At 43.8% G+C, this 26,417-nt stretch overlaps 2 protein-coding genes across 6 annotated transcripts in view; both read right to left on the reverse strand.

Annotated features, from left to right (window-relative positions):
* Positions 1-318: 318 nt before the first annotated feature.
* rnf11a (ring finger protein 11a) lies at positions 319-17,004 on the reverse strand. Of its 3 annotated transcripts, XM_041177248.1 has the most exons (5): positions 16,782-16,917; positions 12,121-12,355; positions 3,288-3,353; positions 2,692-2,861; positions 319-557 (listed from the first exon to the last, which is right to left on the reverse strand). In XM_041177248.1, exons 2-5 carry the CDS (start codon positions 12,196-12,198, stop codon positions 386-388), a joined length of 486 nt encoding a protein of 161 aa, XP_041033182.1. In that variant the 5' UTR covers positions 12,199-12,355; positions 16,782-16,917; the 3' UTR covers positions 319-385. The 3 variants fall into 3 exon arrangements, with proteins under 3 accessions (XP_041033182.1, XP_041033180.1, XP_041033181.1); XM_041177246.1 differs by lacking the exon at positions 12,121-12,355 and having other exon boundaries at positions 16,782-17,004; XM_041177247.1 differs by lacking the exons at positions 3,288-3,353; positions 12,121-12,355 and having other exon boundaries at positions 16,782-16,995.
* Positions 17,005-24,987: 7,983 nt separating this feature from the next.
* kri1 (KRI1 homolog) overlaps positions 24,988-26,417 on the reverse strand; it is a 39,523-nt gene continuing 38,093 nt past the window's right edge. For all 3 annotated transcript variants that reach the window (XM_041177243.1, XM_041177242.1, XM_041177244.1), the window contains exon 19: positions 24,988-25,586. In XM_041177243.1, coding sequence (XP_041033177.1) covers positions 25,079-25,586 — 508 coding nt within the window. In that variant the 3' untranslated portion in view covers positions 24,988-25,078. The remainder of the gene's footprint in view (positions 25,587-26,417) is intronic.

A 26,417-nucleotide genomic window follows, 5' to 3' on the forward strand; every position in this document is an offset into this window, starting at 1 on the left:
GTGTGTGTGGGGCCAGGAGCGAGGCAGCTAATACTGCATGTGTAGAGAAAGCTAAATCCAAAACTCCTTTTGTGCTGTTAGAGTGGGGCTACTGCTCCCACTTTGGTTTTAATCACATCCCTTTTAGCCAGTTAGTGTTAAGTAGAAGATTTGGCCAATTGACTGTTTTCCCAGTTGGAAAAATGCACTGTCTGGTACACACCTAAAAGCTATGGTTCGTTTTGGTGAGATGACAGGATATTTCTTTGGTCTGAGTGAGTGCACGATTCTTGACCCCCCCCAACCCGCATCCCCCCCAACCCACCCCCTCCCTTCCAACAATTTCTTTTTCCCTTTGGCAGCAAGACATTCAAAGTGCAGTGAGGCTTGGAGAGGCCGAGTTAAGTCAGTTGGTCTCGTAGGATGAGAGCAAAGCCGCGTCTACGGGTTCCATACATGAAGGGCATGTGAAGGATCTCATGAGCCACTCATCGATGCATTCCATGTGGTATATGTGCATGCATGGCAGAAACCGGATAGGATCGCCATACACAAAGTCCATCATACAGATCACACACCTAGGAGGGGAAACAAAGCATAGATTAAATGGTACAATTTTATAAAGGATGGGTGGTGGGGGGAGGGGGGAGGGAATGAAGGAGCAGGGAGATCTTGGGGATATACCCACATTCACAAATTTTTGAAGGTGGCAGAAATGGCAAGAAGGTTGGTTTAAAATTAAAAGCATAGAGGTTACAAATGCTGAACTTTCATAATAAATATAGACACAGAGTAGAAAGTTATGGTGAACCTTTATAAATCCCTGGTTAGGCCTCAGCTGGAGTAGTGTGTCCAATTCACATTAGGAAGAAGTATCAAGACCTTGGAGGGTGCAGAGGAGATTTACTAGAATTGTACTAGGGAAAGGGGAATCTTCAGTTATGTGGAGAAACTGGGACTGTTCTTCTCAGAGCAGAGAAGGTTAAGGGGAGATTTAACTCAAGTTGTTCATAATTCTCCGGGGTCTTGATAGTTTCCCCCGTTTTATTCTGTTTCCTGTTGCAGGAGGGTCAGTAACCAGAAGACATAGTTTCAAGATAATTGGGGGAAAAATATAGCGGGGGGGGGAGAAATGAGAATTGTTTTAACCATTGTGTTGTCTTAATGTGGATGGCGCTGCCTGAAAGAGCAGTGGAAGCAGATTCAATAGTAACTTTCAAAAGGGAATTGGATAAATACTTGAAGGGGAAAATTTTGCAGGGCTACAGGAAAAAATTGAGCGGTTGCAACGAGTTATACAACTCTTATAAAGAGCGGGCAAAGGAACGATGAGCCACCTGGTCTCCTTCTGTATGATTCTATGTTTAGAACTGATCCTGAAAGGAGTTTCTTGTAATGAGCGTGCACTCCCTGCCCGCCACACCAAAGGTCTAGGAAGCTGTTCAGCAGCCAGAAAAAAAGGGTGTTACGAGATCGAATTTCTAGGCTAACACCTGTGTTCTTTCCATTGTTAGGTAAATGGGAACATGCGAATTAGAGCAGGAACACAGCAATGCAGAGAGGAGCCAAGAAACAGCACCGCCACACCCTGGCGCCTGTTTTCTCTTCATCCAATACTAGTTACAGTATAGGACAGAAGCATGGAAAACTTTCCTTAGTAATATAATCAGCCTGTGACACACACATGAATAATGATCACTAGGACCAAGTACCAAGGGGGAAAGATCCACCCGAGCGACAGTCAGCAGGAGGGGAGAACGTTAGCAAATAAAAAATCCTTGTTTATCAGGCAACTCGACAGTGTTTCGATTTGATCCATTTCTGCACACTTGAAGGAGTCATCGATACGATGCAAGTTTACACCTGTTGTAAACAGGATACAAAGATCATGGACATATAAAATTTATTGCTGCTCCGTTCTTGACAAGAAATTTGTGCTCTGCCACTTATGGCAGAGAACACTCTGGGATATCGCCCAAGTCACTATTCCTCACACGTCAGTCTGTGCACATGCCTATCAACAGGCCATCTGACCATGGAACGCATCGCACCCAAGACCTGAACTTGTCCTCACCCAACACCCATGTTTGGGTTTTATTCTCTGCATTGTGAACAGGGCAGAAACCTCAGCTGAATGTTCCCTCCCTATTGCAGGGTCCAACCAAAAAACATTCCCCTCCCCCTGTTGAAATTAGGAACAAAGTCGGCAGCGAACCTGGGGCCTACTGAGTCCGTATTGCTCAGTGTTAGACTGGGAAGAGAACCAATCCACTAAGCAATCAGGGAATATTCGTAAGCTATTAATACTAGTTCATTTGAACCATGGAACCAAACAGCACAGAAGGCCATTCTACCCATTATGCTTCTGCCAGCTTTCTGAAAGAGCTATCCAGTTTATCCCACTTTCCTGCTCTTTGCCCACAGTCCTTCAGACTTCTCCCTTTGAAAGTTGAATCAGCTACCACCACCTTTCAGGCAGTGCATTCCAGATCACGACAAATTGCTGTGTAAAGAAAATGGTCTAAATCTCCCGACTGCAATAGTTTGCCCATTATTTTAAATCTGGGCCCTCTGGTTACCGACTCTCCTGCCAGTGAAAATAGTTTCTGCCTGACCACTCTGTCAGAAGCCCACCTTAGGAAAGGATAACTGGAGTATCCCAGCTTCCTGTCATGCTGCCCCCAGCTCCCTTTCCAACGCACTCATACTTACTCCTTTATTTTCTTGTTTTGGCTGTCCTTGCCAAAGTCAAAGCTGCCTTTGGGTAGGTGCTGGATCAGACCAAGTCTCTGCGCTATTCGGATCTGTTCTTCCTCTGTCAGCTGAGTTGCCAGGCGGGTCTGACTGGGTGTTGGGTGATAAACTGGAATTTGCACTTGTTCCTGAAACGCATGCAATTCATTTGTTAGGGAATAATCTGTATGCAACAAGATCCCCAACACTCACTCCCTCCACTACTGACGCACAGTGACAGCAGTGTGTACCATCTACAAGATGCACTGCAGCAACTCGCCAAGGCTCCTTTGACAGCGCCTTCCAAACCTGTGACCTCTACCATCTAGAAGGGCAAGGGCAGTAGGCACATGGAAACACCACCAGCTGGAAGTTCCCCTCCAAGTCACTCATCATTCTGACTTGGAACTATATCGCCATTCCTTCACTGTTGCTGGGTCAAAATCCTGGAACTCCCTCCCTAACAGCACTGTGGATGTACCTACACCACAAGAACTGCGTCGGTTAATCAATAATGATTATTAAATCTTCAATTAGGAACACAAATTAAAAAAAGGGTAGAGATTGAGTTTTACCAGGTTGTTACTAGTAGTGAAGGTCTTCAGTAGAGCGGAGAGCAGTCGGGATCTGGAATGTTCTACCTGAAGTAATTTTAAAAAGGAGTTGGACGGGTAATTGAGGATGAGGAACATACAGAGTTACAGACAAAAAGCTGGGAATGAAGGACTAAACTGGAATGCTCTTCCAAAGTGACATTCTAATGCTCTTCCAAAGTGGGCTGAATGGCCTCCTTCAGTGCTGCATGTTTGTATGACTCCACGGTTCAAAAAAACAGCTTATCACCTCCTTCTAGAGGACAATGAAGAATGGGCAATAAATGTTGGTCTTGCTAATGGCATTCTCGTCCCATGAACAACTAAAAAGATAAATAGGGACGAGGAAGGCCATTTGACCCCACTTAGCTCATCCATCCAATTATTTCTTACTATGTTTCTGAGGTTTATTAACCTCTACTCTCCCGTTTGCAGTGGAAGAAGGGTCAGCACCCAGAGGACACAGATTTGAGGTGATTGGCAAAAGAACCAGGGGCAACACGGGGAAACATTTTTAAAAAAATGCAGTGGGGTTGCTGTGATCTGAAAGCACTACCAAAAAGGGTGGTGGAAGCAGAATCAATAGAGAAACATTTGCAGGGTTAGAAAATAAAACGTAGGAGCATACGAACAAGGAGCAGGAGGAGGCCATTAGGCCCCTCAAGCCTGCTCCACCATTTAATAAGATCATGGCTGATCTGATAGTAACCTGAAATCTGCATCCCGCCTACCCCTGATAACCTATCACCCCCCCCTGCTTACCAAGAATCAATCGATCTCTGCCTTAAAGATATTCAAAGACTCTGCTTCCACAATGTTTTCAGGAAGAGAGTTGCAAAGACTCATGACCCTCAGAAAAAAAAATTCACCTCATCTCTGTTTTAAATGGGCGACCCCTTAATTTTAAACAGTGACCCCAAGTTCTAGATTCTCCCACAAGAGGAAACATCCTCTCCACATCCACGCTATCAAGTCCCCTCAAGATCTTATATGTTTCAATCAAGTTGCCTCTTACTCTTCTAAACTCCAGCAGATACAAGCCTCACCTGTCCAACCTTTCCTCATAAGACAACCCATCCATTCTAAGTATTAGTCTGGTAAAACTTCGCTGATCTGCTTCCAACGCATTTATATCCTTCCTTAAATAACCAATACTGTACATATTACTGCAGATGTGGTCTCACTAGTACTCTGTATAACTGAAGCATAACCCACCCTACTTTAGTATTCAATTCCGCTCACAATAAATGATAACATTCTATTAGCTTTCCTAATTACTTGCTGTACCTGCATACTAGCCTTTTGTGATTTATACACTAAGACACCCAGATCCCTCTGCATTTCAGAACTCTGCAAATCTCTCACCATTTAGATAATATGCTTCTCTTTGATTCTTCCTGCCAAAATAGACAATTTCATATTTTCCTACATTATACTCCATTTGCCAGACCTTTGCCCAATTAATTATCCTATCTATATCTTTTGGTAGCCTTCTTTTGTCCAATTCACAAGTTACAAAGATTGGTAGGAAAATGTCATCAGCAAATTTGGCAACCACCCCAACCATCCCTTCATCCAAGTCATTTATATAAATTGTAAACAGCTGAGGTCCCAGCACTGATCCCTGTGGCATGTCACTCGTTACATTTTGCCAACTTACTTATGCCTTCTCTCTGCTTCCTGTTAGCCAGCCAATCTTCTATCCATCCCTATATGTTACCCCCTATACATGAGCTTTTATTTTCCACTTTATCAAATGCCCTCTGGAAATCAATCACAGTACAAGCGCCGGTTCTCCTTTATCCACAGTACGTTACTTCCTCAAAGAACTCCAATAAGTTGGTTAAACATGATTTCCCTTTCATAAAACCATGTTGACTCTGCCTGATTACCTTGAACTTAATCAAGTGCCCTGCTATAGCTTCTTTAATAATAGCTTCTAACATTTTCCGTATGATGTGAAGCTAAATGGCCTGTAGTTTTCCGCTTTCTTTCTCCCTCTCTTTTTGAATAATGGGGTTAAATTTGCTGTCTACCAATCTAATGGGACTTCCCCCAAATATAGGGAGTTTTTGAAAAATTAAAACCAATGCATCAACTATCTCACTAGCCACTTCTTTTAAGACCCTAGCTCCAATAATTTACTCAATACCCACTTCTCTGGTGATTGTAATTTTCCTGAGTTCCTCCCTCCCTTCCATTTTCTGATTTATAGCTGCTTCTGGGATGTTACTGTATCCTCTCTAATGAAGTCTGATGCAAAATACCTGTTCAATTCATCTGTCATTTCCTTGTTTTCCATTATCAATTCTCCAGGCTCACTTTCTATAGGACCAAAGCTCACTTTGTTAACTTGTTTCTTTTTAAAGTATTTATAGAAACTCTTATATTTGTTTTCATATTTCTGGCTACCTTTCTCTCGTGCTCTAATTTTTCCTTCCTTATTAATCTTTTAGTCACCCTTTGCTGTTCCTTATATTCTGTCCAATCTTCTGACCTTCCACCTATCTTTGCAGAATTATATGTTTTTTCTTTAAGTTTGATACTATCGTTAACCTTTCTAGTTAACCACAGATGATGTGTCCGTCCCTTGGACTGTTTCTTACTCGTTGGAATGTGTATTCTGAAATATTCCCTTAAATGTTTGCCATTGCATCTCGATTGACCTATCCCTTAACCTAATTTGCCAACTCACTTTAGCCAGCTCTGCTTTCATGCCCTCATAATTGCCTTTATTTAACATAGTCTCGGAACCACTCTTCTCTCTCACTCAAACTGAATGTAAAATTCAATCACATTATGGTTGCTGCTACCTATGGGCGTCTTCACTATGACATTAATCCCACCTCATTGCACAATACCAGCTCTAGTATAGCCTGATCTCTGGTTAGCTCCAGGACGTGCTGTTCTAAGAAACTATCCAAGAAACTTTCTATGAACTCCTCGTCTAGGCTATCTTTGCCCATCTGACTTTTCCAGTCTATATGTAGATTAAAATCTCCCATGATTATCACCGTGTCTTTCTGACAAGCTCCCATTATTTCTTCCTTTATATTCCACTCTACCATGTGGTTACAATTAGGGGGCCTGTACAGGGCTCCCACAAGTAGCTTCTTGCCTTTACCATTTCTCATCTCTACCCAAACCGTTTCCACATTCTGGTTTCCTAAACTCAAGTCATCCCTCTCTATTGTGCTAATACCTTCATTTGCTAACAGAGCCACCTCTCCACTTTTTCCTCACTTCCTATCCTTCCTAAATGTCCTATACCCTTTAACATCCAGGTCCCAATCCATGTCCTCCTGCAGCCATGTCTCTGTAATGGCCATCAAAGTGTACTTACTTATTTCTATATGCACTCTCAGTTCATCTGTTTTGTTTCAAATGCTTCATGCATTCAGATACAAAGCCTTTAGTTTTATCCTTTAATTCTTTTTATAACCTCTAGTCTCATCTGTTGATTTACTGTTAGATGTGTACACTCTATCCCTTCCAGTCATGGTCTGTTTTTCATTTCCTGTAATAATACTTTTTGCTTTTGCCTTGTCTCTACTCTTTGATTTACCACATCTTCTCAAATTTGATCCCTTGCCTCCCCCCACTACTTAATTTAAAACCCTCTCTACTTCCCTACTTAGAGGAACTAGGGGACATAGGAGCATTGGACTTATGAGCAGGAGTAGGCCATTCAGCCTTTCTGCCATTCAATAAAATCAACTTGGTGGTGGTCTCAACTCCACTTTGCTTCCATCCCCCATAACTCTACCAAAGAGTTGGCACAGGATGAACGGGCCGAATAGCCTCCCTCTTTGCTGCATTGTTCCATAATTCTATGATAAAGTTTTTAAAAAGCAGACGTCAGGTAGGAAGTGCATTGCCTGATAAGATAGGAGTTATACAAACCAAGAAGTCCTAAGGTTGACCTGAGCTGAACCCAGGATTGCAACAATTCATCTGAGCACGCAAGGGCGAGGAAAGAGCAAGGCAGGGGAGGGGTATATGGGCTAAGGACCTGGCCCTGATCACTGTCCTGTACCAGGAGGTACCAGCGAGGGCGTTAAGCAGGCCAGTCGCAGATGCATCTGTCCATGATAGCATTGATAGGAGTGACCACCACACAGTCCTTGTGGAGACAAAGCCTCGTCTTCACATTGAGGATACCCTCCATCGTGTTGTGTGGCACCACCGCCGTGCTAAATGGGATACATTTCAAACAGATCTAGCAACTCAAAACTGGGCATTCATGAGGCACTGTGGGTCAGCAGCAGCAGAATTGTATACAACCACAATCTGTATACATATGCCCAGGCATATCCCCCACTCTACTATTACCATCAAACTGGGGGTATCGACCCTGGTTCAATGAAAAGTGCAGGTGGGCATGCCAGAAGCAGCACTAGTCGCACCTAAAAATAAGGTGTCAACTTGGTGAAGCTACAGCACAGCACTACTTGCGTGCCAAACAGCAAAAGCAGCATGCGATAGACAGAGCTAAGGGATCTCACAACTAACAGATCAGATCTGAGTTCTGCAGTCCTGCTACATCCAGTTCTGAACGGTGGTGGACAATTAAACAACTAACCGGAGAAGGAGGCTCCATAAATATCTCAATCCTCAATGATGGGATAGCCCAGTCCATCAGTGCAAAATACAAGGCTGAAGCATTTGCTACAATCTTCAGTCAGAAATGCCGAGTGGATGATCCAGCTCGGCCTCCTTCAGAGGTCCCCAGCATCACAGATGCCAGTCTTCAGTTAATTCAATTCACTCCACATGATATCAAGAAACGGCTGAAGGCACTGGATACTGCAAAGGCTATGGGTCCTGACAATATTCCAGCAATAGTACGGAACACCTGTGCTCCAGAACTAGCTGTGCCCTTAACCAAGCTGTTCTAGTACAACTACAACATTGGCATCTACCCGGCTATGTGAAAAATTGCCCAGGTATGTCCTGACAATAAAAAGCAGGACAAATCCAACCCGGCCAATTACCACTCCATCAGTCTACTCCTGATCATCAAGAAAATAATGGAAGGGGATTGTCAACAGTGCTATCAAGCAGCACTTGCTTAGTAATAACCTGCTCACTGATGCTCAGTTTGGGTTTCAGCTCCTGACCTCATTAAAGCCTTGGTTCAAACATGGACATAACAGCTGAATTCAAGAAGTGAGGTGAGGGTGACTGCACTTGACATCAAGGCAGCATTTGACTGAATGTAGCATTAAGGAGCCCTGGCAAACTGGAGTCAATGGGAATCGGGGGAAAACTCTCCACTTGGCAAAAAGGAAGACGGTCTTGGTTGTTGGAGTCATCTCAGTTCCAGGACATCACTGCAGGAGTTCCTCAGGATAGTGTCCTAGCCCAATCATCTTCAGCTGCTTCATCAATGACCTTCCTTCCATCATAAGGTCAGAAGAGATGTTCGCTGATGATTGCACAATGTTCAGCACCATTCGCAACTCCTCAGATACTGAAGCAATTCATGTCCAAATGCAGTAAGATTGGACAACATTCAGGCTTGGGCTGATAAATGGCAAGTAACATTCATGCCACACAAGTGCCAGGCAATGACCATCTCCAAAAAGAGAGAATCCAACCATCTCTCCTTGATATATAATGGCATTACTGAATCATATAATGGCATTACTGAATCATGGCTGAATCCCCACAATGAACATGCTGGGGGTTATCATTGACCAGAAACTGAAATGGACCAGCCATACAAATACTATGGCTACAAGGGCAGGTCAGAGGCTTGGAATCTTGCAAAGTAACTCATCTCCTGACTCCCTAAAGCCTATCCAGCATCTACAAGGCACAAGTGAGGAGTGTGACGGAATACTCCCCACTTGCCTGGACGAGTGTAGCTCCAATAACACTCAAGAATTTCAACATCATTCAGGACAAAGCAGCCCGCTTGACTGGCACCTCATCCACTTACTCCGCCACCAACTCACAATGGTAGCAGTGTGTACCATGTACAAGACGCACTAGAGCAACTCACCAAGGCTCCTTGGATAGCACCTTCCAAACCCAAGTCCTCTACCACCTAGAAGGACAAGGGCAGCAGATACACAGGAACACCATCACCAACAAGTTCCCTCCCAGGCCACTCACCATCCTAACTTTGAATTATATCACCGTTCATTCACTGTCACTTGGTCAAAATCCTGGAATTCCCTCCCTAACAGCACTGTGGGGTACATACATCACATGAACTGCAGCACCTCAAGAAGGCAGCTCTCAAGGACAACTGGGGATGGGCAATAAAAATGCTGGCCTTGACAGTGATGCCCACACCCCATGAAAGAATTTTTAAAAATACCCTCTGCAGCAGGCACAGAATGCTGGCACTCAATTCACAGCACATACAGATTGCTACTGGCAGCGGAGCAACTGTACACCAGGGAGCATCCAGGAAAAAAGGGTGAAATATCACAGGAGCATCAACCCAACAACTGCACTCTGGAAACCCATCATTGTTTACCCAAATTATCAGAACTCGGGGCTCTTAGATTGTAAATGCAGCAACACGACCGAAAATAGTGCTTTAACAGACCAATTAAATTACTCAACTCTGCTAACCAGGCCACTTTTTAAAAAAAAATAAAGTGCTTGTAAGCAGATAGAATGTACACTTAATTAACAGACTCTAAATGAAAGAGGAACATCAAAATAACTTGCAGTGAAATCACTGCTTTCTTTACATCACTCGCCCTCCATATATTGTGCCGTTCTCTCAGCTGTTCGAAGCTCTGGTTACAGCACTTGGAAACTTATGCCATTAGGTAACTGGATTGTGACATCTTTATCCTGCGCAGTGCTTTGAGTAAATGGTGTTTTTTTTTTAAGTTCCTATTCTTGTGAAACTCTCTGCTTCCCCCACACCCAGTTTCAGTCTTCTCACAAAGTGTTCTTGTGAAAGCCAGGCTTCAAAGATGTTTGGGTGCCAGCTGTGGCTCAGTGGGTAGCACTCTCGCCTCGGAGTCAGAGAGTCAAGAGTTCAAGTCCCACTGCAGAAACTTCAGCACATAATCTTGACTGATCTTCCTAGTGCAGCTTTTAGGGGAGTGCTGCCCTGTCAGTCTTTCAGGTGAGACATTACATTGAGGCCCTGGCTGAGCCAGAGTGGATGGGGAAGATCCTGTGGTCGCTACGTGAATAAAGTATCCGAATTTGGAGAGGAGGGGACTGGAGGAGTCAAAGGATTAAACAGATAGAGTTGGAAAGGGGAGGAATTAGTACAAAGGCTACCCAGTAGTTAGCGGAATCAGTGTATGTTCTGGTACACTTATACCCACTAAGACCGGAATTGAAACTAGCCAAACCTTGCAGCAGGATTAGAACCCCAGTTTAAGAACTAATGTGCCAAACATTGCACCACTCAATTCTCCCAACTACCCCTGTTCCCCCCTAAGAGCACTGTGGGTGTACTTACACCACAGGGAGCGCAGCACATTAAGAAGGTGGCTCACCACCACTTTCTCAAGGGCAATTAGGGATGGGCAATAAATGCTGGCCTAGCCAGTGATGCCCACACCCCATGAATGAATAAATTAAAATCCTTGCCTACGAAGCAGATAAATTCAGATTACAGGTACCAACACTGAAGCAAAGAGTCAAAGTTGCTTTCTGTATTCAGTAACGATCTATGTTAACATGTACATTAACCTACTTAACATGCCTAGTACAAACAGGGCAGAGAATAATTGACATCCACAATGTGCAATGTTGCATGTGCAAAATTTAGCCACACCAATTCCTGAATAACTAACCTCACCTCTGCCTGTGGCAAAACAAACATGGCAACCAGCAGCATTCAGCACAGCTGGAGACATGTCAGGATCACCAGACACCCCAGTGATGCTTAGGGTAGCCCACTTGGCGAGGTGACTTGCTGTGCCATCCCACAGGCACCCTCCCAAATCCCATCTAAATGACTGAATAGTACAGCACAATAGGCTATTCAGCCTGAATCTGTGATGGCTCCTTCCAAGAGCAATCCAATTACTCCCACTCCCTTGCTCTTTCTCCATATCCCTGCAATTTTTTTTCTCCTTCAAATTATTTATTCAACTCCCTTTCAAAGGCTACTATTGAATCTGTATCCACCGCTCTTGCAGGCAGTGCATTCCAAATCCTCACCACTCACTGCCTAAAACAAGACTTTTCTTGTGTCGCCTGTTTTTTGTTGTCAATCTCCTTACATTTGTGCCCTCGGGTTATCAGCCCTACAGCCACTAGAATTAAGTTCTGTTCATTTATCTATCTAAACCCTTCTTGATTTTAAATGATCCAGGAGCTTCAGCGGTGAGAATTGGGCTATTGGACCACAGACACGAGGGGGCCCGTACTCACTCAACATTCTGCAGCTTGCACTTCCCAGCAGGAGTGAGGTTACTGGATAGTGATCAGGAGCAAGAATCTCAGGTAATTTTCACCCCCACTCTCCCACCCCACCACACCCACACCCCACTTTGTCTAACCCAAAGGCTGCAAGGCCAAACATCCTGTCCACCCGATTTGAGATCACCGAAGCAGGTCATCCAATTGTCCCCTTTGTCCGCGTGGTGATTTTGACTGCCACTGCGGTTCAGAAATCATCAAGAATGATTCCTGAGGTAGAGCATACCGCTGGCACAATATTCTCTCTATAAATGTGAATTTACATCACATCCCGAGCTTCACCTTATTAAAAGCTCTCAGAAAGGTTTGAGTGGTATTTTCAAGTACAGAGGCTGCCAGTGCTGCTGCAAAAGTAGCTTCAGTAAATCCACCAGCCCGTCAGTAAATCCGCTCGCTTCTCACTTACTGTGCTCTGTTCTCTGTGAGCCCTTTTCCCTTTCTGTTCTTCCCGAATTCTGATCCTCTCTTTCTTACTCTCAGCCATGTTGTGCTGTTTCCCTCTCTCACTAAGCCCGTGGCCTTTTCTCTCTCTCTTTTCTTTTTTGTGTGTGGCGCACTCTCTGGTCTCCACTGGCTTTACTGCCTCGACTCTCTGGTCTTCTATAAGCCTGCTGACGGGCTGATTATTGTAGAAATCCTAGCTGCAAAAGAAAAAGCCACACGGTGGTCAGTATTGGGAGCTCTGGTGCTTTAATGTTCTAAAGCGTAGAAATAACATCCTTCACATAATAAAGCAGGCTTTATAGTTTCCCACATTTTGGACAGTGTGATCCTCCTTACAGCAGTGGTATGCATAGCCCCAAGCTCTATTTACAGTCCATCCCTGTACCCAAGCTCCAAGATCCAATCGCAATCCTTCACCACCATAGCTCTGCTCCAACCTTACAGGCCTCACCCCTGTAACTGTGGCCCTTGACTTGTTGCTCCATCATCCCTCCATTCATGGCCTGCCCGCCTGTGGGGTGTCGAATGAGTTCCCAAGCAGCGATAACAAAACCAGAAACCCCCTAAAGGAATGCCAACACAGTTTACCCACCCCACCCCCCTACCACTCCACAACACAACAAAACTAAAATAGAGCTGGACGAGTCTGTTCTTTCTTCATATGGGGGAAGTGCCTGAAATCTACTTGGCAAAAAATGCCCACGGTGGCATCTTTGAAATCAGAGCATGTGGAATCAGGTAGATCCCCTATCACGTCACTCAGTAAAACGCCATTCTCTGGCAGTCCTCAACCATGATGCCAGCTTGGAAGGCCCTTAGCAAAACTTCCTCAAGGGCCGTGAAAGAAGGGTCTTTGAATATATTTAAGGCAGAGGTAGATAGATTCTTGATTAACAAGGAGGTGAAAGGTTATCCGAGGTAAGCGGGAATGTGGAGTTGAGGTTACAATCAGGTCAGCCATGATCTTATTGAACAGCGGAGCAGGCTCGAGGGGCCAAGTGGCCTACTCCTGCTACCAAATCGTACGTTCATATGCCAGTTAACAGTGCCACTGAGTATACAGCAAGCATCAAGCCAGCCCTCAGTGAACAACCATCTTCACCAAATGGATGAAAAGTGACGCAGACATTCAAAAGAGTGTCCAAAGGTTAAGAGCTCAAGAAAAAAGGCAGCCTCCTGAACAATTACACAGCGAGACAAAAAAAAAGGTACCTGGAAAAACTCAGCAGGTCTGGCAGCATCTGCAGAGAGGAACACAGTTAACGTTTCGAGTCTGCATGACTGTTCAACAGAACTAAGGAAAAATAGAAAAGGGGTGAAATATAAGCTGATTTAAGCGGGGGGTGGGTGGGACAAGAAGAGCTGGATAGAGGGCCAGTGATAGGTGGAGATAACCAAAAGATGTCACAGACAAAAGGACAAAGAGGTGTTGAAGGTGGTGATATTATCTAAAGGAATGTGCTAACTAAGAGTAGAAAGCAGGATGAGCAAGGTATAGATAGCCCTAGTGGGGGTGGGGTGAAGGAATCGAAAAAGGTTAAAAAGTACAGATAAAACAATGGATGGAAATACATTTAAAAATAATGGAAATAGGTGGGAAAGAAAAATCTATATATATTATTGGAAAAAACAAAAAGGAGGGGAAAAATCGGAAAGGGGGTGGGGATGGAGGAGAGAGTCATGATCTAAATATTGTTGAACTCAATATTCAGTCCGGAAGGCTGTAAAGTGCCTAGTCGGAAGATGAGGTGCTGCTCTTCCAGTTTGCGTTGAGCTTCACTGGAACAATGCAGCAAGCCAAGGACAGACATGGCATGAGAGCAGGGTGGAGTGTTGAAATGGCAAGCGACAGGGAGGTCTGGGTAATGCTTGTGGACAGACCGAAAGTGTTCTGCAAAACGGTCACTCAATCTGCGTTTGGTCTCTCCAATGTAGAGGAAACCACATTGGGAACAACAAATGCAGTAGACAAAATTGAACAGCGAGAGTGTGCTCATGATAAATGATGCAGCTCTCATAGGTAATCCTAACCTTACTCTCTTACTAGCTGCTGAAAAGTTATAGAACCAAGGCGAGTAGGCAGAGTTAATCACTCATGACCTACTTGAATAACAGAACTGGCTCAGAGGGCTAAATGGCCTTCTCCTGTTCCTATTTTTTCCCCTTTTCAATCACTTAAACTCCTCTTACACACCGAGAACGTTTCAAACAGTTTCTCAAGGTGGTCAATAAATTTCCAAAGGCACTAATTCTGATTGTTCAAGCGCCCTCTCTCTGAAACCCAACATCTGGAAGAAACATAAATGAAAAATGCCATACCTCTCCCCTCACTCTCATTCAGTTCACAGCATTTCCAGATCTGGTAGTAGCTGAGCCGGATCCAGATTAAAGTTCTATTTACTCAGTCCCAACCACACTGTTTAATGCCATTCTCAGAACTGGGCCCTCTAAGATTCTCATTTCTCTTACACACATGTTTGATCAACAGGTGCGTTTGAAGGGAAAGCTGGTAAACAGATGAGGGAAGGAATAAAAAGTTACACTGAAAGGATTAGAGGAAGAGGGCAACAAGCAAGTTTGCGTGGAGATTAATTGCTGGGCTAGGCCTGTTGGGCTGAATCAGGGTTTCTCACCTGCAGAAAGAATTTAACTGTGTCAACCCCATCTTTACTGTTTATTCTTTCTTGGGATGTGGGCATTGCTGGCAAGGCCAGCATTTGTTTCCCATTCCTAATCACCCTTGAACTGAGTGTTTTGCTAGGCCACTTTAGAGGGCACTTAAGAGTCAACCCCATTGCTATGGGTCTGGAGTCACAGGTAGGCCAGACCAGGTAGGAGTGGCAGATTTTTCCTTCCCTGAGTGAACTAGATGGGTTTTTATGACAATCATTGATAGTTTCATGATCACCATTACTGAGACTAGCTTTTAATTCCAGATTCATTAATTGAATTTAAACTCCACCAGCTGCCCTGGTGAGATCTGAATCCATGTCCCTATAGCATTAGCCTAGGCCTCTGGATTACTAGCCCTTAACATCACTGCAATGTCACCACCTCCCCCTATTGAATCTTCTAAACACCTCGGTTAGATCACTAACCAATCTTCTAGACTTGCAGAAATATGGGGGAGAGGAGCAGCGAAGTGGGTGTTGAAATCACTCTCTTTTGAGCCACTCAACAGATGCATCATCATTTTAATGTCAGCAAGCCCATGTCAAAATAAGACAAGTCATCAAAATATTTGAAGGCTTTGTGTACTTATATACAAATTTAAATTCCAGATTACTTGAGGGCAGTTAACCTCGCTGCATTGAGAATAAAATTAGGAAAGCTATCTTTCAGGATGTGTGTGTTTGTATTGCTCTGAATGGAGACTGACAAATTTGATGAAAGAAAAAATATTTATATGGAATAAACCTTGAACCCATTTAGGACACGTGAATTATTACTCAGAAAAGCAACTCATCTATTATAATCTCAAAAATGCTCACCAGCATTCAATTCCAGTACTGTTAATGCCTTTCTTTACTGGGCAAATTCTGCTGAAGCCACAGTCTCCTCCTGGCAGTTCCACGGGACTGATTCCCCTCCAATCTTTATGCTTTGAGCCTTGGCAGGCTATTGGGCCATGAAGTGCATCACAGACACATTCCATCCCATCCCCCATCAAGCACTGGCCACGATAAGTGAATAGGAGCAGGGACCTTGCCTGATTTTTCACAACCTTCACATAAAGGTACCAACAGTCCGGCATCCAGGGCCGCCCAAGCCATTAGGGAATCAGCGTTCTGCACACTCTATCTAGCTCGGTGACACACTGGCTAACCAATTAGACTTAGGGCAGAAGGAAACTTGGAATCTCTTTTCATATACTTCAGAGACACAAACGCAAGATCAGTTCTGACACTCCAGTGCAGTACTGAGGGAGTGCTGCACTGTCATAACAACAGTGGCTGCAGGCTTCAATAAAGTATTTCACTGGGTGCAAACGGAGGTTGCGAAAGGCGCTACATAAATGCAAAATGTTTTTTTTTAAATTAAAAACACTTCGATAAAAAGTAACGCACCGAACGCAAAAGGAGGTTGCAAAAGGCACTATACAAATGCAATTTTTTTTCAATTATACACGCTTCAATAAAGGATTGCACCGGATGCAAAGAAGTGTGAAAGGCCCTACATAAATGCAGAAGTCTCTTTTTAATTACAAACGCTTCAACAGAAAGTATTTCATCGGGTGTAAAAAGGGGAATTGGGGGAGAGAGAGAAAGAGAGGGGGGGGGGGGCCGGGTCGTGAAAGGCGCTATCAAAATGCAACAACTCAAATGCAAATGTTTATTTTTCTTTTAATGGGAAAGGCTTCACTAAAGTGCTGATCGGGTGGAGGGGCAAGCGGTATGCAAACGCAAAAGTTTATTTCTTTAAAACCCGCTTCCAATAAAAGAGTTGGAACGGGAGGTCGCGGAAGGCGCTATTCAAATGCGAAAGTTTGTTGTTGTCGTCGTCGTCGTCGTCGTCGGGTTTTTTTTTCGCGATCCTCCCAGACTTTTTTTTCCCCTCCTCTCTCTCTCTCTCTCTCTCTCTTTCTCTCTCTCCACCCCCACCCCCACACCAACACACACCCACCTGGTAGAGTGGTGAAGGTGGCGGTGGCAGCATGAGCAGCAAACCCGGGGCCGGCTCCGAATCCTGGGCTCCCTCCGCAGCGGCTCCCGCTCCGGCGTAACTCGCCGAGTCATTCAGCAGCGAGATGTCATCGCCCGTCTGCGATTTGAAGCAATTGCCCATATTTTTTATAGTTTTTAAAAAAAGGTGTTTTTTTTTAAAAAAAAAAGTTTAAAATGTTTTATTTATATCTATATATTTATAAATATATATATATATTTATATCACCAGTGCACCAACCCTCGGCCCGGCGCCGGCCTCCGACATTTTTTTTTTTGGCCTCGCCTCGATCTCTCGCACTAACCTGATGGATGCTGATTTGATTGACACTCGGCTTCACCCAATCGCCTGCTCCGTTCGGAGAGGGACGGACCAATCAGAAGTGAGAGGACGCAGGTTTCCGAGAGGGGAGCGGGGTTTTTTTTTTCAAACCGGTCGGTCCATCCGAACTTGCTGGGTGGGTTTTGATGGACACCTGGTCTTGCAAAGTGGGGCGGGGCTGCTCTGGGCAGTTTGAGTGAGGGAGGGAGGGAGGGAGGGAGAGAGAGTCGGGGTGGGGGAGGGGGAGGGGCGAGAAATGGGCGAGGTTATACGTCAGATTGACAGCGACAAGCTGCCATTCACCGGCCACTCCGGGTTAGCCAATCAGCGTCGGGGAAAGGCGGGACCAAGTGAGGGCATGGGGTAATGATGTCCTGAATGGGCAACGTCAAAAGTCATGGGCTGACATTTCACTGTGGCTAGTTCAATAATGTGCTACATACCAGAGTCCATAGCCATGAGAGACACCAGTCTTTAATTCTGTACCAGCATACATTTATAAAAACAAAAAAACTGCGGATGCTGGAAATCCAAAACAAAAACAGAATTACCTGGAAAAACTCAGCAGGTCTGGCAGCATCGGCGGAGAAGAAAAGAGTTGACGTTTCGAGTCCTCATGAACCTTCGAAGGGTTCGAACCCTTCGAAGGTTCATGAGGACTCGAAATGTCAACTCTTTTCTTCGCCGATGCTGCCAGACCTGCTGAGTTTTTCCAGGTAATTCTGTTTTTGACCAGCATACATTTGCAAGGATGGACAGTGGTAATGTGGCTGGATTAGCAATCCAAAAGGCCCAGGCTAATGTTCTGGAGACAAAAACAAAAAATGGTGGGGAAACACAGCAGGTCTGACAGCGTCTGTGGAGAGAAAGACAGAGTTAACATTTCGAGTCCACGTGACTCTTCTTCAGGAGAGACTCTTCTTCTCCTGGAGACGTGGGTTCAAATCCCATCAAGGCAGCTGCTGGGATCTGAATTCGATGAATCTGGAATATAAAGCTAGTCACAGTAGTAGTGACCATTGCTTGTTGTAAAAACCCATCTGATTCGCGAATGCTCTTTAGGGAAGGAAATCTGCCATCCTTACCCAGTCTGTCCTACACATGACTCAGACCTTTCTTAACCTACAACCTCAACCACCTCGAAGGACAAGGGCAGCAGATGCAAGGGAAGTTCCCCTTCAAGCCACACACACCATCCTGACTTGGAACTATATAGCCGCTCCTTCACTGTTACTGGGTCAAAATCCTAGAACTCCCCAACAGCACTGTAGGTGTTCCTACACCACATGGACTGCAATAGTTCATGAAGGCAGCCTCACCACCACCTCCTCAAGGGCAATTAGGAATCGGCAATAAATACTAGCCTAGTCAGTGACACCCACACCCCATGAAAAAATAAAGACCCACAGCAGTGTGGTTGACTCTTAAGTGACCTAGCAAGCCATTCAGTTCAAAGGCAACAAATGCTGACATTACCAGTGATGCCCATATCCCATGAAAAAAAAAAATGAATATATAAAATGGAACTATATAAATTGCTGGATTTTTGCATACCGTTCTGGTCACATTAGAGGAAGGACATAATTACTCTGGAGAGAGTACAGAAGAGATTTACAAGAACGTCGCCAGGGCTGAAAAATTACAGCTATGAGGAAAGATTATGTAGATCAGGTTTTTCCTTAGAACAGGGAAGGCTGAGGGGTGACTTGGTTGAGGCATACAGAGGTCTCTTATCAGGGGCATAGATTTAAGGTGATTGCTAGAAAGATTAGTGGAGATACTGTGAAAACCTTTGCACCCAAAGTGTAATTAGCTGCCCGGATTGGTGGTTGAGGCAGAAATCCTCAATTAATTTAGAAAGGTACCTGGATCTACACCTGAAGTGCTGTAACCTGCAAGGCTACGGACTGGGTTCTGGAAGGTGGAATTATAATGGGCGGCATGGTGGAATTAGAATGGGCGGCTAGGTTTTTTAGCCGGCACAGACACGATTGGCTAAATGCCTCTTTCTGTGCTGTAACTTTTCTATAGTTCCAAAGATAAATTTTAAAAATCAAAATTAGCACAAGAATCCGAGGTGCCAGGAGGAAAATATTTTCTTACAATGCAGAGTGTTGCTAGCTGAAATGCCGAGGGAAGCAGATGTAATAGTAACTTTTAAAAGGGAATCAGATAAAAACTTGAAGGGAAAACATTTGCAGGGTTAAGGGGAAAAAAACAAGGGATTGCAATTAATTGGATAGTTCCACCAAAAATATACAACAGGCTGAACTGGCCTCTCCCTTGTGTGCCACATCATTCTATAACAGTTAACTAAACATCATGCACAAGGTACATTTACCCATATTGTAACTTAGTGCATGGATATTGAAAAAGAATAGGAACAGGATTAGACCATTCAACCATATAATTAGAGACTCCATCTAGCTGCTTCAGTTACATCACCCTTATTAACCCTGTCTAACAAAAATTGGATTTGAAGACCTTTGTAGGTGGTAACTGAGGGAATGAATTCCAAAGTGTAGAGTAACTGGGGAGAATCAACTTAAGAGCAGAAAAGATGGTGCAATGAATCTCACTGTGCACATTGAGGGGTTAGGAGTTGTGCAGGTATGGGTACTTAATAGTTTCAGTGCAAGAAAAGAAGCAGTGACCATGTTAGTAACAACACAGGGGAAGGCAAGGATGATTTAGAATAGTTGTGCAGCACTTTCATCATAAACGAATTATGAAGTGTTAGATTTTAAATGTGATTTGCATCACTGTATTGTGTTTTTATAAGCGTAATAAGGAGGTTGACCAGACAGACCCCTTTACCTGAAGATGGTCCCTGCCTGAAATACTATTTACTGTATTTCTGGGTAACGCCATCATGCACAAGATATGCTATACCTAACTCAGTTACAAATGGAGCTGAGATATCAGAAGAACCAAATTAAATCAGTGGCATTCACAGGCTATTCCCTCTAAACAAGACTTCTCCCTGTTGTGTGGAAGCATTGAATAGAGGCAATAGTCTGAGTATAAATACTGCATTCTAAGCTGAAATATATGATGCAGAGCTGACCAAAGCACATGCCAATCAGCAAGCTTGAATTCTCTTATTCTGATTTGAATCTGTCAACACCAAGTTAGCTTCCTATGTGAGTTCTTTGAGAATGAATGGCTTCCAAAAATTTCTATTGTCCTCATAATGCAGGACTCTGCTGCGGATTAGTGCTTGCTTATCAGCCAGACAATCTCGGACTGTGCTGTGTTCAGCTATTTTCTGATGCAATGCGAGATGTTTTTTGGAGTCCGAATACTCTTCCATTACACCAGCTTGATGAAGTACTGATCTTCATTCTGGCCAGAAAGTGTGGTTCCACTATTTGCATTTCATTGAAGCGCTGAGGCAATATGCTGGTCATTTATTTCATTTGCTGTTACATTTACTTATAACTATAGCAACTGCACTTCTAGGTCACAAGCAATCATACTGACTGAAAATGTTCACATGGGGCTGGAAAGTTGTGAAACTTTGTAAAGGATATTACACGGTGAGGAAATTGCATTAACATTGTTCTTTTTCAAAAAGAGCTCTTACGCAAAAGACAGTACATTCATAGTCAAGTCCAGACTGTGTGTGTTATTCCAACCATGGAGGGCATCACAGCTCATCCCTGTGTCATAACTCAATATCCATTTCTCGATAGGAGGCAACGGCCAATGATCAGATGCAGGAACAAGGGAGCAAAATACTGAGGATACTAGAAATCTGATATATAAACAGAAGATGCTGGAAACACTCAGCAGGTCTGGCCACATCTGTGTGGAGAGGGTGTTAACTTTTCAGGGTGTTAACCCTGTATCAGAATTGGTAGTGCTTTGAGATGTTTTTAAACAAGCAGAGGAGTGGCGGATGGGAGGACAAACAAAAACGGTAGATGATCTGTGATAGGGTGGAAGGCAGGGGAGGTTAACAAAAGGCGGGTCTAGAAGAGGTGTAAACGTGAAAAGCAGAATCATCACCAACAGCTGCCGTCCAACAGCAAACCAAATTAAAAAAAACCTGGGCGGAGGTTGTGATCTGAAATTGCTGAACTCAATCTTGGGTCCAAGAAGTTGGGCAGTGCCTAGTGAAAACATGGAATGCTGTTCCTCACGTTCAGAAATAGAAATCCTGCTTGGTTTGATTTCCCTCTGACTTTCTCATCCAAGAGCCCAGGGTCCAGTTGAGGTGCTTCAGCTTGAGATTAGCCAATTAGCCAGCACAGCACAGACCAGTGAACCGAACCATTTGGAGAGCACAAAGGCACAGTCTTCGCTACAAGTTCTATTACATTTGAAATTTGAATGTTGGTCGACATTACGTACTGATGATTTTTTTTAGATGGGATAACACAGGATGAGATTACTTCGTGGTGCAGCGGGTAGTGTCCCTGCCTCTGAGCCAGAAGCTCCAGGTTCAAGTCTTATTCCAGGAATTGATGACCAAGGAAGTTCCATTCATAATGTGGCCAAACAGGTCGCGTATCAAGCTGAAAATCCTTCCAACATACGTCAATGGAAAACACAATCGCAGAACAGAAGAGATTCCTGGTCAGCTATGTGATGGAAAGAAATTGGAGCCTCTATCATCACTATCCATAACAGACAGGCTGCGTCTGAATCTGTAACCTGTCAGAGGTCATAGAGGCATTACCCTTACCCTAAAGTATAAATTACAGGCAGATGCAGCTGAGCATTTAAGAAGTGAATTACTTGTGGTATTCAGCAGGATTAAAACGTTTGAAAATACTACGATCTGAGAATTATCTTTCCACTCATTTCGCACCCCCTGCCCCACAAACAACACATCTTGCTTATAATGATTTGTTGTTCTTGGTTTACACCAGCAACCCTTTGGCCCCAGAAAGTACAGCAACTGGTTCAAGTAGACCACCAGCTAAGCAGGGTGCCTCATGTTTTGATTTTGACAGGAACAAATAATGTGTTTAAATTACCCTCTCCGCTATTTTAATTGGAGTTGCTAATCTGTTTACTGTAAAAAGAATTAACATTCCAAATAAAACGATGATGATGAAATTTCATGCGGGTATACCAAGCATTCACACAATAAGATTCAGAGATGAGCTTTAAGCCAGAATGACAAAGGCAGACACACTTATAGGAAATTGTGTCTGTAGGGATTGTTACCAGAACGGTGTGCATCAGATGGTATACTGCAGTGGGACAATGCTGCAATGAAGAAAGCATCATAAATATTACATGGCCAAGTTATCTAAGGTTTAAGGAACAATGCTTAAATGCAATGAAAACAACTGAATTAAACTTTAACACAATTTCCATTAGTTTTCAATGTACTCATGCCTGTACTAATTTTCTAATATTACCTTTTATCTAAAATGAGCAACAGCATAGAGGGTGAGGGTGAGGGGGGGGTGGGGGTAATGAACTTTTATTTACACTGTTTCTGTAGAAAATGCTTCAGTCAAAATTTGGACTTGAGCACCCAATGGTACTGAACTGGCACAGGCTCAATGAGGCATCGAATCAGCTCTTTCTAGCTGGAAACCAACATGACTGGCTTCCATGAAGTCTGGCTTTCCAATGCAAGACAAAATGTATCTCCCTGTGGTCACAGATTCCAACCCCATTGTGTCCTGTGTTAGGTGGAATTCCAACAGGACTGCTCACAAAGCTACAAATTAGCACCAGAATTCCTGACCTAGGGTGAAAAATAGGGGAGAAAAATAAAGTCAGCCAAAGCTCCCGCTCCGGATCATGATCTGCATTAGAAATTGCTATGTTTACCTCTCCTTTTAGCTGAGATAACAGGAAGAACACTTAATACGCAAAGCCTAGAGGTGCACACATAAAGAACAAAGTGTGGCAGTCTTCTGTCTTGTAAGATGATGGTGGTCAACTCTCTGTAAGCCTTGCCTGGTGTGGCTCAGCGGCGCACTCTGGTTTGGCAGTGAAGACAGTGGGCTGAGAAGGTGCATGTTCGCCAGCCTCTGTTTTCTCGGGGCCCTCTTCTTGGCTGGCTGAGTTTTTGGTTTCTGCTCACTTCTTAGAATATTCATCCAAACAGTCAGCCTCCAGAGGTCATGGCCATCAGCAACTGTCCCCCAGCTGCCAGTGTCAATATCTGCCATCTTCATATCTCACTTGCAGGCGTCCTTGTAACATGTACGGACTCCCAGGAGGTTGTGACCAAGTGACCGGTTCACTATACTGAAAGTCTTTCAGATTAGGGCTGTCATCCATCAGATGAATGTGGCTGAGTAAGCGCAGACATTGTTGGTTTAGCAACAAGTGTACGCTGATGCCATTAGCACACTCCAGGACCTCAGAGTTGGTGACCTTGTCCTGCCAAGAGATGCAGAGATGTTTGAGACAGCAAAGGTGGAAATTGTTCCAACTTCTCTCCAGCCTAGGATATGTTGTCTAGGTCTCACCAATGTAGGAGTGCCCTGAGGATGCAGGCTTGGAAGACTCGGGGTTTGGTGTTCTCAGTCAGGTGGGTTTTTTTTGTTCCACACGCTCTTAGTCAGCTTGGACATAATAGCAGCAGCTTTTGCAAATTGCAAGTTGATTTTAGCATCAAACAACAGATTGTTGGTGATTGTGGAGCCTAGATATGTAAAGATTACAAGAACCTCCAAAGTCATGATATAAGTGCTGATAGATAGCAGATTGATAATATCCTAGACCATGAATGTTGTCATCCTGATGCTGATGGTCAACCAAACTCTTTATAAGCGTAAGTCTGTCCATTTGCCACTGAAAGTGTTCCACATAAAGAACAACCACTGAGTTAAGAGACTAGGGTGAACAGACAGGATATTTAATTTGAAAACCTTTGTCCTCACCTAACATTACCCCAGTTTTCCTTATTAGTGTCGGAGTCAAAACTGTTGCCAAGTATCACACTTTGTAGAAATAACTGCCCCAAAGTGTTGCTTCACTAGGCAGCATTGGCTCTCCTTCAGCTCACAGGGGTACTGGTGAACATAATTAAGCACAAATTAATGACAAGATTAAGCCCGATCAATTTACAGGCGCCAACATCTGTTCCCTTTCAACAGCAGCCAGCTACACTCTCGAGATCGGCCTTCAAATCTCACAGGAACATGCTTTTCTGAAGTTCTCAACCAGCTAGAGTGCTCCTTTGGAGGAGGGAGCTTTTTCCTTGATTACAAAGCATACCACAATTTGCAGAGTCACCAGATTGCAGCAAATTACACAATTGGAGCACAGTACAACGATTTTTTTTTTTTTGATGAAGCAACAGAGAAAGTTGACAAAGGGAAAGCATTGGACGTTGTCTATATGGATTTTAAAGTGTTTGACTAAGTGCCACACAATAGGCTGGTTAATAAAACTGAGGCTCATGGAATAGGAGGGTTAGTGTTATCTTGGATAAAAAATTGACTCGAGGACAGAAAAGATGAGGTGTGGTAAATGGTAATTTTTCAAACTGGAGGATGGTAGCAGGACACAGATTTAAGGGTTGGGCAAAAGATGCTGGGGGAACGTGAGGAAGAACTCATACACAGTGAATGATAATGAGCTGGAACACTCTGCCTATGAGGGTGGTGGAAGTAGGGAAAATTAATGATTTCAAAAGGAAATTGGATGGGCACTTGAGGGAAAAATACCTGCAGGTCTAAGGCAGGCAATGGGTCTGATTTTATTGCTCTACAAAGAGCCAGCATGTTGAGGGGGCAAATAGCCTCCTTCTGTGTCATAATGACTCTATGAAACAAAATGCCCTTCAGTGGGCCAAATGACTTCCTCATTCTTGATTTTTCTTCCATCCTTTCTTATTATACCAAACAAAAAAAAAATCAATAGGAGATAAAGGATTGTGTCATTTTATTTGACCATCTGTGATAACAAACCGGCTTATTTTCACATTATCATATAAAATAATCTCGCTCAGTAGAAAATCAGTCTTTGTTCTGTTTCTTTTTCTCTTTCTTCTTCTGCTCTCTGATTATTTGTTTAAATTTCAGTTTGCGTGGGTTCAGTCCATATGCCTTCAGCCTCCGGCCACTGAACAAATGTCCACCCAAATGCACTTGGGAAGTGAGCAGCATATTTTTCTTAGTAAATTTCTTCCTTTTCCTGACTGGATGCTCTGATTTTTTTTGGTGTGCAATGGGAGGAGCTGGAGATTTTTCTTTATCCTCCTCTTTGCTGGCTCCCACTTTCTGTGGGGCTGCTGCATTTGTACTGCTCTTTGAGTTGGCAACCAAGACGTCTTCATCCTCTTCACTGTCCAGTCCAAACACCTGCTTATTCTCGGCTTCCAACCTCACTTTCTTTGGACTTGATTCGGTGGATGCCTCCTCAGCCTCTTCCGCTCCCGGCAGTTGTGGCTTTCTCAGTTTGTCCCTTCTCTTCTTCCCAGGTTTGGTTTTGGCAGCTGCCTCATTCCTCTGTGATTCGTCTTCCCTACAAAGCAGCAATGGTTTTTTTTCCAGTTAGTACTTTTATCCATCAACCTTTAATACAACAGTTACAAAAAAGAGGATTAAATGTCTCAGTGGGGAAAAGACACAGCATATCAACAGGGCGGACTGGTTGTGATCTATGGTCAGCAGCAGTGACAGCAGAGGCTCTAAAGTTAGCTACAGCACCCTTTCAGCTGAGGGGGCTGGTGGCCGTCATGTCAAAGACACTGGCTTTTCAACTTTGTTCCTCAAATCTAAGCTCTAACCCAGAATGATGGATGAAATTCTCAGGAGAGAACTCTAGAGCATACGTGGACTCTATCCTAACAAATAATAGATTGGGGTGGAGGATCAGGCCAGAGTCAGAAAGGCAGAAGATGGATGCTGATAGGCAGGGCTAAAAGTGGTTTTAAAACTAAGGTGCAAAAATCTTTAAAATATTTTTTAAACCAGGTGAGAACTTTGATTTCAATTAAGATGTTGCATTATATAAATTAACATTTTCTTTGCATGTGTTAGATTTTTCGTTTGAAATTCTTTCCTCCCATTGCTGGCTGTTGAGAATAATAGCCTTGTGTGCACAGCCCTACAGCCAATCTTTACTAATGGGCAGTGGGGCTTACAAAGACAACAGGATGTCTGGCTACGGAGAAGGTTACACTGATGGGGTAGGAGATGCCCTTCTGAGGTTGGAGCAAAAGAATATCCTTGGGGTGTGTAGTTTTACCCTGTATCGTAATTGTGATGTAACAGAATTGGCAGTGCTTGATGCTGAAATAGAAAAGCATGCCAACAACCCTCACCCCTTAATGATAATTAATTAAGAAGTCAT

This window comes from Carcharodon carcharias, chromosome 30 (assembly GCF_017639515.1).
Source record: "Carcharodon carcharias isolate sCarCar2 chromosome 30, sCarCar2.pri, whole genome shotgun sequence".
Classification (NCBI taxonomy): Eukaryota; Metazoa; Chordata; class Chondrichthyes; order Lamniformes; family Lamnidae; genus Carcharodon; species Carcharodon carcharias.

Bases quoted from the DNA above. Each gene is read 5' to 3' on its own strand.
- rnf11a (XM_041177246.1), bottom strand. From the start codon at position 16,943: ATGGGCAATTGCTTCAAATCGCAGACGGGCGATGACATCTCGCTGCTG. The intron at 3,354-16,781 runs GTGGGTGTGTGT...AAATTACTTCAG, and splicing joins CACCTTCACCACTCTACCAG to GTAGAACATTCCAGATCCCG. The intron at 558-2,691 runs GTAAGTATGAGT...TTCCCCTCCTAG, and splicing joins CAAAACAAGAAAATAAAGGA to GTGTGTGATCTGTATGATGG.